At 39.9% G+C, this 13,489-nt stretch overlaps 1 protein-coding gene across 6 annotated transcripts in view; it reads right to left on the reverse strand.

The window, feature by feature from the left end:
- The window catches only part of acot7 (acyl-CoA thioesterase 7), a 48,227-nt gene that overhangs the window by 14,058 nt on the left and 20,680 nt on the right, over positions 1-13,489 (reverse strand). For all 6 annotated transcript variants that reach the window (XM_067527937.1, XM_067527940.1, XM_067527939.1 and 3 more), the window contains one exon: positions 3,965-4,081. In XM_067527937.1, coding sequence (XP_067384038.1) covers positions 3,965-4,081 — 117 coding nt within the window. The remainder of the gene's footprint in view (positions 1-3,964; positions 4,082-13,489) is intronic.

A 13,489-nucleotide genomic window follows, 5' to 3' on the forward strand; every position in this document is an offset into this window, starting at 1 on the left:
CTGGGGCAGAGGTAAGAAGGCACTCCTTTATAGAACTTCTATGTCAGCAGCACTGAACGACATAGTGATGCTTTTCAGTGGGCTTCATCTCAAAAGCAAAAAGGCAGGGGGATCCTGACAACACGGCGCACTAAAACAAAAACAACGTGGTGTGACATCAACTTTATATTCTCTATAGACTCTTATCCAAGTGGTTTGGTGGCGGTCCCATTCCTAGAATAAAACTTTGCCTAAAGGGCTCTGTTCACAAATTTCTCTCTCTCCTAGACTTTTAATGATAGTTAATCTATTTTTTATTCTATTCTGTACAGCTGGTTCTGTATTTATGTCTAGAAAACATTGGTGAATTCTGTTTTCAGAACTGGGTCTTTCTGCTCTTGAATTGTGAGACATAAACATAATAAAACCCTATTATTACTACTGATAGTTTGGATCATTTAAAATATTTGACATCTATCTGTACTGCATTTGTGAGCAGAATAGCTCAAAATCATGTGTATTATCTACAGTTAACTGGTTTTAGAACTGAACAAGTAAATAAGACTTGATGTAAAAATAGCAATAAATCCACACTATGAGTATTTTTTGTGATCTGGGAAATCTACTGGGTGACATAACACTGAACTTCCAGTGAAAGCCAAGAGAAATCATGTCACCACCTCCAAAAGTCAGAGGACAGACAGAGGCGGAAACTGAAGCAACTACAGTGCGAGCAGGTGAAAGTGTTGAACATTGATCTCAACCAGTACATGCTGTTCAGTTTTCAGATCCTGACACTCCCAAAAAAGGGCATTTTAAATGTTTTAAATGCGTCATCCATACCTGCCTTCCTAATCAGACCTCACTAAATGATTTGGCAACACCTGTATTTGAGAATTCATGTACTGTACTTCAAATTAGGTGCAGCAATAACTGACCTGCTACAATTGCAGGGGCTGTGAAGTATAAAACACAATTCAATTCAGAATTCAACAATGGGAGGAGAGATGTAGTTTTGCCTGTTGTTAACATCATAAGCTTAGGTAATGATAACATCTGATAACATCTTCGTTCCACTTCCTAAACGTAGGTCCCTTTTAGGACAGGGGTGGTATTACTTTTCTCATTAATAACTTTTATACTTTTTATTATATTTCACTTTTTATGAACTTTTTTTCCCATAGAAAATGAATGGAAGGCACTTAAAATTTCCCTTCAACTTGCCACTTTTCATCTGCCTCTTGTGTCGTCATACTTTGGAGTAGAAACTTCATTTAAAGTTTATACGGGTCTAGTCCCTTTCAACTTTTTCTGGGTGGATCAGCTTCTTTCTATCTTTTATACTTTTTGAATAATCGCAGTTTTAGTTTTAGGCAACTTTTGGAGCTTTTTCAACTTTTCCATTAGTGTGTATTGCGGAATGTTGGAGCAGCTAGAGTGGGTGACATCACACGCACTCTAACTTTTCAGCTTCCACTTTTAGCAACTTTTTTCCTTCTTTTCCTTCTTTCCTTCAGTCAACTTTAATCTTACATAAACAAACTATACATCAGAATGTAGGTATTTTTGTCTTCTTTCAGTAAATGTAACTCTCATAGTGACAGGACTGACGGTTCTTTCTCCAAGTGTCCAGAAGCAGAGAGAGTGCCGTCAAAACTCCCATTGGAGCCCATTATAACAGAGGTTCTTAAATTCTAATCAAATCACAAACGGGGGGCTGTTTTAAAATCGCCACCACGCCTTCATTTTATGGAGTATCTTCAAATAAAGTACATCAGTGTGTTCATTGAAGCCTTTTGTCACTCACAGTTTTTGAATTGTTTCGATAGGACTAATACTTTTTCATATTTTGAGCATTTTGCGAGGCATAGTCTCAGCACTTTTCCAGCCTGCCTTTGCATTTGGCTCACATGACTCAGCAGGCGGGCAGCGGGCAGCAGTCATTGTCATGGTAACGGACACAGCTGCATGACGTCATGTAATCAGCCTCAGAGCTGTGTCCACACACTTTACCTGAGTTTTTCTCCCTCAACATACACAGTGGAGACACACACAGACACACACCCTCACAGACAGGAAATACCCTTTCAAAATAAAAGCCTTTCATAATATGTTATCCACTTTTTAGCATTTAAATGCTAAAATGACTTTGTGGTGAAGTTTCCCTACACACACACCCTCACAGATAGGAAACACACTTTCAAAATAAAAGCCTTTCATAATATTTTATCCACTTTTTAGCATTTAAATGCTAAAATGACTTTGTGGTGAAGTTTCCCTACACACACACCCACAGACAGGAAACACACTTTCAAAATAAAAGCCTTTTATCATTCTTATTTTAATTATTTAGCATTTAAATGCTAAAATGAGTTTGTTTTGAAGTCTCCCTACAGTGGACACACAAACTACCACGCAGACACAGACAGGAAACACACTTTCAAATTAAAAGCTCTTTTCAACTTTTTTTTTTTCAACAGTTTTTCAGCATTAAAATGGTTCCTTCATTTCTAATTAGTTACTTCTAGCTTTTTTCTTTACACTTTAATAGCAACTTTTTTACTTTGCTTCTTTTTTTTGTTTCTTTTAACTTTGGGAATATTTACCTTTTCCTTTGTTTCTTACTACTTCTTTCCACTTTTGTTAATCAAGTTGTTGCTTTTTCACTTCTTCCTTTACACTTTTAATAGCAACTTTTTTACTTTGCTTCTTTCTTTGTTTCTTTTAACTTTGGGAATATTTACCTTTTCCTTTGTTTCTTACTACTTCTTTCCACTTTTGTTAATCAAGTTGTTGCTTTTTCACTTCTTACTTTTTTCTTTACACTTTCAATAGCAACTTTTTACTTTGCTTCTTTTTCTGCTTCTTTACACTTTAAATATCAACTTTTTACTTATTTACTTCCTCCATTGTTACTTTCTACTTTTTTCTTTTCTTAATTCAACTTTTCCTGGGATTTTGGATTTTTTCCTTTTCTTGTCATCTTCTTCTTTCTCTTTTTGTTTGTATTTATCTCTCTTCAGCGTTTGCGGCTTTGAACGTACAAACGCCTCTGCTCTCAGCCGCTTCTGAGCGGTCGGCCTCTACCGGGCGACTTAACAGCTCTCCCACGTAATTTCCTTGGAAATTGCCTTTTCTAGTTTTTTTTCATATGGAGTCTCGTGCTTCACCATCTTTAGATTTTGTGTGGCTGTTCTTCACTTTCCTAATGTTTCTTTTCAGTTTCTGTGTGAGTCCTTTGTGTGCACACAGGTCTGTAGTCTCATGCCCTTTTATGAGGACTGGCAGAGTGTTTACTTCATCATCATAAGAACACAGGTGCAAACAATTTCTGCTGTTTAAGATGAAGTCATGAATGTGGAGTAGACTTTTTTTTAGGCTTTTGTTATGAAATTTAAGAAAAAACTCAGGGAGATATTGTTGAATGAGGCCTATTGTACTTAAAGCAGTTAGCCAGAGATGTCAAAGGCTATGAGGATAATTGTGTTTGTCAAAATCCTTAAACAAACTCTGAAGTAAGAGGCTTGTGTCATTGTGGAAAATACTGTATCAATGATTTATTGCTTGCTTTATACAGTGAGGACAGCTTACAAAGTTAGGTAATGGAAAATATCTCAGTCATAATGTGTTTTTCCAGATGTAGCAACAGCCCTACCAAACACAACTGGTCCTTATAAGCAAACAGTGTGACAGCTGTTAAGCTTGGCAAGCTCAATGCAGAACAGCAGTCTGAAACTGAATTTATAGACTGCTGAGATTTTCTGCATTATCATGTACGTGGGCTTTTAGAGAGTGTAATTCACTAATGGACAGGAGGCAAAAGTAAAAGACAAGCGGCTTCATGGAAGATGGAGGCAAGGTGTCCTTAATCCTATAGCACGAACACTGCATTGCTTTGTTTTGTAGAGTACACAGGCTTTAGACCTGTTGGTATTTTTATGTATGTGTAAATTAAAGCTCAGAGCATTCTCTATGTCACCCTCACCTTTCTTGATCTTACGATGGAAGTTGATGGCATCCACAGAAGCAGTGACAACATTGGTGTTGCAGTGCCGAGCTGCCACAATGCCGGCAACCTCATCCATCAGCTTCATGGTCACACCTGTAAAAGACACACACACACAGTTTGACGTTATTAACACAACAAGTAAACAACACTGATTGACTGAATTGTGTGTTTGGTTTATGGCTGCAGAAGTAGCTCTCCCAAACAAGCACTGATGTCTCAACACGAGGAACACGGTCAATTTAATTTGTTTTCTGAAATAATTTTCACAGTTCTTATCAATAAAGCACAGGCATATCGTTTAGACATCATTAGTAATCAAATTATAATTGACCGTTTGAGTTTGAACAGTACTGACAACTGGTAAACTTAAACCTGTTAATGAAAACCATGTGATGCAGTAGAAGCTCAATAACAAGCCAGGAAATGGAAAAGTCTCTATCTGACTTAAGATTTTCTGGTCAACTGTTTCCACAAACAAGAATGACCAAACACAGAAAGTGCACTTTTACAAATAGGAGTTTTACACTTATATTTAAACTCCACTCCTGCACCACTGTCATTACCTGTAAAACATCACCCCAAATGTATCTAATAATAAACTCTAATATGTAATAAATCAAAATTCATCTTTAAGAGTAAATGTAGTCACTGGGTTCCTGTTTGTGTTCAAGACATTTTGTCACAGGGATGACATTGTTTGTAATAAATGCAAATGGCTTTCCTGAGGCAATTAGAAAGCTATCTCCATGCCATTTCCACAATATTAGGCCTCATTCAGACCCATTAGTCCAACCATTTCAACAGCCATTTAGCTGGCAAATGTTCAATAAAAGGTTTTATGATACATTTATGTTAGATTCATAATTTCAGTTTATTGCTTGATGATAATAGACGACCTGTTGGTTCTAATGTAACATGCAAACAGAATAGTATCCTTTTTTTTAAAAAAAAAACTATGATACATTTTCTGTTAATGCATATGGATGTTAAATTAATTTCTCACACTAGAGACATCAGAATCTACGTCTAACTGTCCACGTTTCTTTTTTTCAAAAGGTAAATGGATTTCTTGATTTGAACTGTACAAACAAAATGTCCCATTCTATACATTCCTCTAGTAAACCACATGTAGGTGAAGATGGGAATGAAGCAAAGTGCTTTCTCACTAAAATATGACCCCTTAGTCTTCTGTAGAAATGCAGGAAGAATGCCATACAACTGTGTCACTTTTTCCAAAGCAATTTTTCCAACACAATTGCCGAAAGAGATCACAACATTTTAAACTCTTCCTAAACCACTGTTGAAAGATAATAGCTACAAAAGTAGGTCTGTTTATACCTAAAGTCAGACTTAAATTAAGAACATTTTTCCATGTGTTTCTCACAATGGGTTCATTACATTCTTGTTGAGAGATATGGGCACTGGACACTGGGGATAAAGATACTGAACATGGTATTAAACGGTGCCATACTAAATATTAAACATTTGAAAAATAACTTTTTGACTGCTGGAAGCCCAGTAAGAACCCCTGACTCTCCAGGACATTCACAGTGAACACGGAAGTGATATCACATTTCTTTTCTAACCCTCTGGCAAAAAGGAAATACGCATATTGATCAAAATACCAACTGGGGATCACTGGGGATCTGTCTTTTTAAGAAGTATTTATAATGGTCTGAACTCATCCTGATCTTAAAGGATCACTGAATTTTCTAACTAATCTTCAGCCTTTACTCACATTAGACGTCCATCAGTCAGCAATCTGGGTTAATTATTCATCTGTGCTGTAGACATAGGCCAAACACACACACCACTAGGTAACATGTTTCTTCATACCAAAGTGTGTTATAAAAAAAAGGTTTTAACAAACTTTGCGCCGGAAGCTCAGATGCACCTCACTTTAGTAAAGCATTCTGAATTAAGACCTGTCCTAGGAGAATTACAGTAATTCAGAGCTTCTAGGACAACATCTGTGAAAAACCTCCCTACCATGTTTTAGAATAAAAAACACAGCATGGACAGTGGAACCCAGTGGAGTGGTGAATCAAGGCTGCAGACTGCTGGACACTAAACATGAGTAGAGGTAAGTCATTACTGACTGTAGTCTGTCCATGGAGATATGTTCAAAATCATCCTTTCACCCTAAACCTATTAGATAACAAATACTCATGTTGTTTTTGAAACAACCATGTAGATTATTTGGGGAGGCACTGTTAAGTATTTATTGTTTATATATAAGAATGTCTCAGTCTCTAGCTTGATACATATAAAGCATATATTTCAGCGTTATTTTGAAAAATCGCATATTTAATATGGATGGATGGATGAATAAAAAGATAGAGATAAGACAGTTGGATTATGCTGCACGAGACATCTAATAAGGGGGATCTCTGCACATCAGCCAAATTGTAACTGAGAACCAGTGCCACATCAGAAAATGAGATAAGATCTGAAGCACAGTGCCTTAATTTTAGAGAAACACGCTTTATATTAAAATGTTACCTGCTGCATGGTATTAAGTGCTTCAGTTGTGAATGTGTTGTTTGATAATTTATTAACTTGTAGTCTGGTAAATGCAGAGACATCTAGGTGGTATTCATACCTTGGAAAGAATAAATCACAGTTTTAATTGTCACCATTTATTCCATTAAGCTTGTTGTAATTTTTTAAATTTCTGACGGAAACTTTACAATTGACTTGGAATTCACTATGAAATGCATGTAATCAATTAATTCTGTTCTCTGTTAGAGATGCAACTCTCACAGCCACCTTTCATTTCAACTGGAGGTAAGTATTTGGTATTCAAAGTATCCCTTTTAAGATGTAAGAACATGTCAAACAATCAATCACCTTAACGTTTACAGAGCACTTTTCCCCACTAAAACACTGGAAACGATTTGGAGTGCAAGAACATTTTTAAGTATAAAAGCTTGAACAAGAATTTAAAAATCCAGACCTCCAGCTATAGTACTGCCTGGCAGCCTTTGGGAAGGAAACAGTTGTTTGTGGGCTCCTCACAGAAAGTGGGACATCTTGTATGGAGTGGGTGGGTTGTAGATGAGAGAAGCGAGGAAGAGGGTGGCATCTGTTTCTCATCTTGGAGAAAGGGCATGTGTATGTGTAATGTGTGTGTTATTGTGAACGTATGCTCATTTAAAGTTATTCAGGCCCTGCACTACACTACACTCTCCAGTTGCCCCAATCATTCACTCTAAGCGGCTTTTTGTATCTCTCATGCTACAGAAAATCAATAAGTCTGCTTGCTGTTGGCTGCTTTGACTCTCAAAGGCTTCTACCATCTGCACTGTGTGGCTCTATTTATGACAGCCAAATGTGTGGGAGTACAAACAGAATGTGCCGCCTGCTCCCAAACGCAGCATTCAATGTAGAAGTGGTCCTACTGAGTTGATTAGGACTTAAACATGCTATTACTTTGGCATCCTTGTATTCAAATAGTCAGAGTACCACTTTTATTTCATTTTGCTTATATGTCCATGCTAAACTTTGGACAGAATTCACCTACATTTTGAAAAGTATATTTCAAAACACAAAAGAAGAAAGAAAGAAATTATACTGAAAAACTGATCTGTGGTTATATGGTTAAACTCAGGTCAGGCATTGTAATAGAGACAGATCTTTTGCTTCATCATTGCTGACAAAAACACTACATCAATTAAAAAGATTCTCTGATTGAGGCTGTTGATTCGATCCAAGTTCAGAAAGGTGACAACAGCATGTCAAGTCAAGTGTCTGAGTGCAAGGTAATAAATAATTCCCTTCCTTGGGTCAGTTGCAAGGCATTTTTTAAACTCTATCTTGTTTCCCCCCTCCTCATCTCTGCTATGTTGTGAAAATTGATGGGATCTCACCTAAGATTGAACATTTCCCCTGGGAACAAGACACATCAGGCTACTGCAGTTCAAAGATTGGAGTGGTCATGTCAAAGCATTTAACACTAAATGAAGATGGATCATAGCTGTATAAAGACATCCTACCTAAGTTTGTTATAATGAACCCTGCCTGAAATGTTCTCACACCTCACTACTAACATTTAAAACTTGACTACGTTGACTATTATAAAACATTGACAGTGAAATATAAGAAAAGTATTAATATTGTCATGGGTACTAATTTTGGCTGCAACAAAGACATTTAATAAACCGTAAGTACATATAATAAATATTTTATAGTTACAATGGATCACATGACAACTGACTATGGGAAGGAGTCGCTCACAGTGATGAACCAACAGATTATCTTCCCTCAATGCTTCAGACCAGGTGAACATTGTAGAGCATTTAGCAGTATAAAATGAATTTATTTCCCTCAACTGGTAGAAATGAAAGGAAATAAATTTTGCCCGCAAATGCAATTATCTGTCACATTTTGTAGGTTTACGAGACAAGTAGACTACATTTTAGGTCTATTACCTGTTTTTTGATATGAGCACAGACATGAATACTGTATGTTGCCCTGCTCTGATTATTTATTTCGGTATTTAAGCAAAGAAGTAAAATCTGACTCAGGCATAAAAAGACTAGATCTCTGTTATTACTACTATATTTCATTGTTTTCCTCTCATGGGACTGACATGGTCCAGGACCTTTCATGAACTCTGAAAGCTGTAAAGACTATACATTCCTCTAGTAAACCACAGTAGTTTACTACTGGTAGTTTCTTCTGCCTGAAAGTGTGGGACATAGTACTCCAGGGAACCAAAAATACGTGAACATTTTACCAAGTCACCACTGTCTTTATCTCTTCAACAATGGTTTTTGCTATATGAATATTATAATTTAGCATTTTTAGTAAAATATCTCAAATATAATTTTTAGTTACTGAATACCTTCTTTAAAGCATCTTAGTTCTAAAAAAACAAAAACAAAGTTGCATTAACTTGGCACATTAGTCGCAATAAGTACTAGTTATTCAGACATGAGTGCCTATTGCTTCTAAGGGGCAAATTTTGATAGAAAAGTAGTATCCAATTTGCTTGCCTTTAGATAATGTTAAGGTATTTGCTTTAAGTGTGCAAAGATTATCCGTACCTATTATGTACATAACTGTGTTACAGTTTTTGATATTAAGGAACATGAAAGTAAGATAATCTAGCTGCAATACATAATATCTTGCTGATGTCACTTTTACAGAATTTCTGGTTTTGTCGTCATCTCATAACAGAGCATCTAAAAAGTGGCTCTAGTAGCAGTGCCCATGCATTAGCTGATGAATTTATGATATTACTCCTTGAAACAAAGTGACCCTCTTTTTTTTGAGAATGGAGGGAATTAGATTTTATTTTTATTCAGTTTCACTATAATGACATTAGTACTCTTATCTGAATTAAATGATATTTAGGAGGTCATTCGGGGTAAATAAATGAATCATAAGGGACAGAGAGAAAGCTCAGCTCAGCCTGCCCAGGTATAAAGTGAATGCTAATGTGTTAAGTAATCCGACTGGGCCAATCGGGACTATCATTTTATGGTATGACATGAACATGAAATGCAATGATGACTTATTTTATTTGTGTTTTTTCAGTGGAGTAGAGACTAAGCTCCTCTGTGTCATTCCACAGCTCCCCAGATGCCCAAGGAAAACAAGGCTGGTGGGTGTAGGTGGATAATTACCCCAGTTTGCCAGTGCTCTTAATGTTTTGCCTCACTCCTTGGGAGACTTTTCACGGCCTGAGAGTAGGTATAAGTAGTTCTGTTACAAAATTCTGTTGTGTAGCTCAAGTTGGTTGATGGAAGAGCTAACAGTTATGCCTAGAGATTATAATAAAAAGGTAGTTAGTTCCTTACTCCACCCACCGCCATACACAGAGACATACATACATGCGTGCACATTATTTCTCAACACCACAGCAACTGTAAATGTCCTAAATATCAGACCTTTGTTCAAAATCATGCCAGGAATTTTTCATCTTTATTTATAATGTCGTGCTAAGCTTCAACCAATTTTAACCAATTTTTATGTTTTGTAGACTTAACTAAAGTCCTAAACTTATTATTCCCAATCAATGTTTATTAACGATATACAAAATGTGATAATAGTCATTCTCTCACTGATACGACTTCACAATTCTTTGAACTTTCCAGCCTCTCTTATCTCAGTTTAAATATTACACATATAGTTTTAGTCTTTTTGGACGTGCTCAAAAGCTTGTTAAGTCAATTGTTAATGTTAAGTCAAATCAAGTGGAGTATGACACTGTCCTTGAGTACTAAAGATGCTTGTCTTCATTCATCACTGGCATCAGAGGAACTGTTAATGCAACTACTGCAAAAACCGTTCTCCTTGTACAGACAATGTAAAAGGTTGAAGTGAGGCTCAATGTGAGACTGCAAATGAGGACAATCCAGGCCAAGACAGCCTTGGGCCTTGTGTTACACATTCAGAGGGTGACATGGCACACTATGACTCTCCCTTTGCTGTAGGGTGGGAACACGAAAGCCAGAGTGGGGGGGGCTGGATGGACATGGTGTGTGTAAAGAGTAAAGGCAGCTCTCACTCCAAATGGGGAAAAAAAAAAAGACAATTAGTAAAGTCTACAGTGCAGCCCAGTTTGCCATGGGGCAGAATAGCTCTGTGATGAGATCCCATGTGACGATTTCTCCAAATCATTGTGCACAGATCTGTCCATCTGCAAAAGTCATGATCACAATGAATGGGGTCGATGGTTACGTATTGTAACCCTAGCTTCTATGACTATTTTGTGCACCCCTCTGGTTGTAGCATAATGAATCAATCCCCGTGCGTGTTGCACCAACTGAAACAGTATAGTCCACGCCCACCGGTGAGTGGGCCAAAAGTTACTACTTTACTGCTGCACAACATAGTCATAGAAGATTGGGTTACGATACGTAACTATTACAATAGTAACAATTTTATTTCCTATGTTGCTTGCCCTCTGGCTGTAGCATAACAAATCATGTCCTACAACAGATGTAGTTCACCACTAGTGCCATATAGCAGCTTGGAGCAGAAAAAAACAGAACCCTGCTTCACAGCTGGACTGACCCAAACTGTGAAAAGCACAAGGAGTGAGGGGTCACAGCTCCGAATTCACAGGCAGACAGTGGGAGAGCAAAAAGAGAGAAAAACAAAAAGGGCACTCAATGAGTCCGCCGAAGGCCTGGGGACCAGGCTAAAGAGACAAGACAAACTAACCAACACCAGAGTGTGCACTCAGGGGAGTGGAAAACATTGAACTGGAGACTGAGGGGTGGGAAATGTCTCGAAGATAGAACCGGAGGACTGCGATGCTGCCAGGCAGATGTCCTCCACCGACACCACTCTGCCCTCTTGGGCATTGCTATGCCTGAGAAATGGCTTCAGCCAGTGGGCCAGGTGCTGAGCGGAAAGAGTCCCACAGAGCCCTCCCTGTAATGCACAAAAAGGCGCTCGGGACGCAGTATAGTGGACGTGCATTCCACATAATAGGCTATGGCACCCATGGGGCACAGTTGATGAGAGGAGGTTTGATCCTCAGAAGTGTGAGGGGTCATGCAGAAACCTTCCAGGGTTATAACTCTCGAGCTAAAACATGACGCAGGGTTCCCTCCAGTAAGCCAGATCTGGATCCACTGATGGGGGGGATCATGAGCAGTCTTCTCCAATGACGCACAGGATCGATCTGCAGGTGTCAAAGCCAGCACTGCAGCTGTCTAATATGTAGGAGGCCAAGGGGAACCACTGTGTGAGTCACAGCCATCATGCCCAGCAGCCGCATTACCGAGTGAGCTGTGGCAGTGCGGCAAAGAGTCAACCGGTGGAGCATAGCGAGCGGCGTCTCTGTCCTCTCCTGGGAGAAGTGCGCCCACATGGTTGGCAAGTCCAGCTCCAAGCCCAGGAAGATAATCGACTGAGCCGTGAGCGACAAGGTTTTTTGCCAATTTATCGTGAATACCAGACACGATAAATGAGCCACCATATCCACCATTTGCAGGAGAGCTTGCTCCTGGGACGCAACAAGGAGAAGGAGATCTAAGTAGAACAGCACTCTCATACCGGCAGCATGCAGCGGGACAAGAGAAAACATTAGGTAGGTAAATCCTAACGGTAGGCAGTTGTACTGGTACCGTATGCCCGGGAAAGAGAAACACAGACGCTTCATGTGTTGCATGGAATTTGGATTGTAAAAATGGGCATCCTTTAGGTCCGCAGAGGACACCCAGTCTCCCAAGTGCACACTTCGGAGGACCACAGCTATCATTAACATATGGAAGCGGTGGACCACCATGAATTCATTTAACAGTGAGAGATACAAAATTGGTCTCATTTCCACAAAATTCTAGGGACCAGGAAGAAACGGGAGTAAAACCTTGGCTCTCCTCTCCTGGCTGGACCATGCTGATGGCTCGTAGGAAGACTTCTCTTTAAGAGGACGTTTGGTTTTTTGCGAGAACAACCACACTGAGAACAAGAAACATTTATTTCACACATGTTCCCTGCCCTCTGCTTCCGGGGAGGCTCCACCGGAGGGCGAAATGATGAGCAGGTCAGCTTGCGAGTCTTGGCTGGCTGGCGTTGTGATGTCACCACCTGGTGATCAGGGTGATGGTGGAGAAGCAGGCTGCATCGAAGCAGCATATGACCCGATGCAGCTGGCGAGGCTGTGCCAGTGCTTATGTTAAGTGTCCCGGCAGCCATGCCAGTGACAGGGGAGACAGGAGAGAGCTGTGAGATGGCGGCAAATCTTTTCCCGCTTCTTCTGATGCCATCTTCATCTCCTTGACAAGGTGCTAAAAAAGGGGGTCAAACAGACAATCAGGGCTGATAGGTCCCTTCAGCATATCCTTTCTGACGGCCTCTCGGATGGAAGAGATATGAAGCCAGATGTTTCTTGCAATCATCGAGATGCGCACTGAAGCGATTGCTATCGGGGCACACGTGGCGAGGATGGGGCTGGAGAGCTCCCTAATCTCGGGGCACACCTGGTGAGGATGGGGCTGGAGAGCTCCCTAATCTCTTTTCTCACATATTTGGCAGGAAGAGCATCAGGTAACAGAGTTAGCTCAGAGACGCTTTTGGCTAAAAGAGTGATTTTGTTAGCTGCCGCCGGGGACTAAAGTGCACACTGATGTTAATGGTCAGTGAGGTGGGTTGTCAAGGCATTGTTAGCAGAGGCTGGAGTTGGTCGTTGGCCAGCTTTGAGGTTGCATTCCTCGCTGCATTCTGTTCCAGGGTGGGGAACTATGGAAAGCCTTCGTCGGTGACACCCTTCAGCTTAGTGATGGGGGCGAAGGTGAAACAGGAGCCTTTAGTTTAGCCGGCACGTTGGCAGACCCGTGCAGGTAGGTGGTCCCCATGGAGAATAACGGACAGGTAGGGATGGCACCGTAAGCACTGGAAATCTTAATGAAGTCCGGCAGAGAGGGGGGCTCGGCGGGCGCCACACTGGCCCCTCCGGTGGGACGGAGGGGTGCAAAGAGGAGCCCAAGGGTGAGCAGTGAGAAGCTGAGGCAGAGTCATCCGGCTCCAATTCCTGATTATGCC

This window comes from Channa argus, chromosome 13 (genome assembly GCF_033026475.1).
Source record: "Channa argus isolate prfri chromosome 13, Channa argus male v1.0, whole genome shotgun sequence".
Classification (NCBI taxonomy): Eukaryota; Metazoa; Chordata; class Actinopteri; order Anabantiformes; family Channidae; genus Channa; species Channa argus.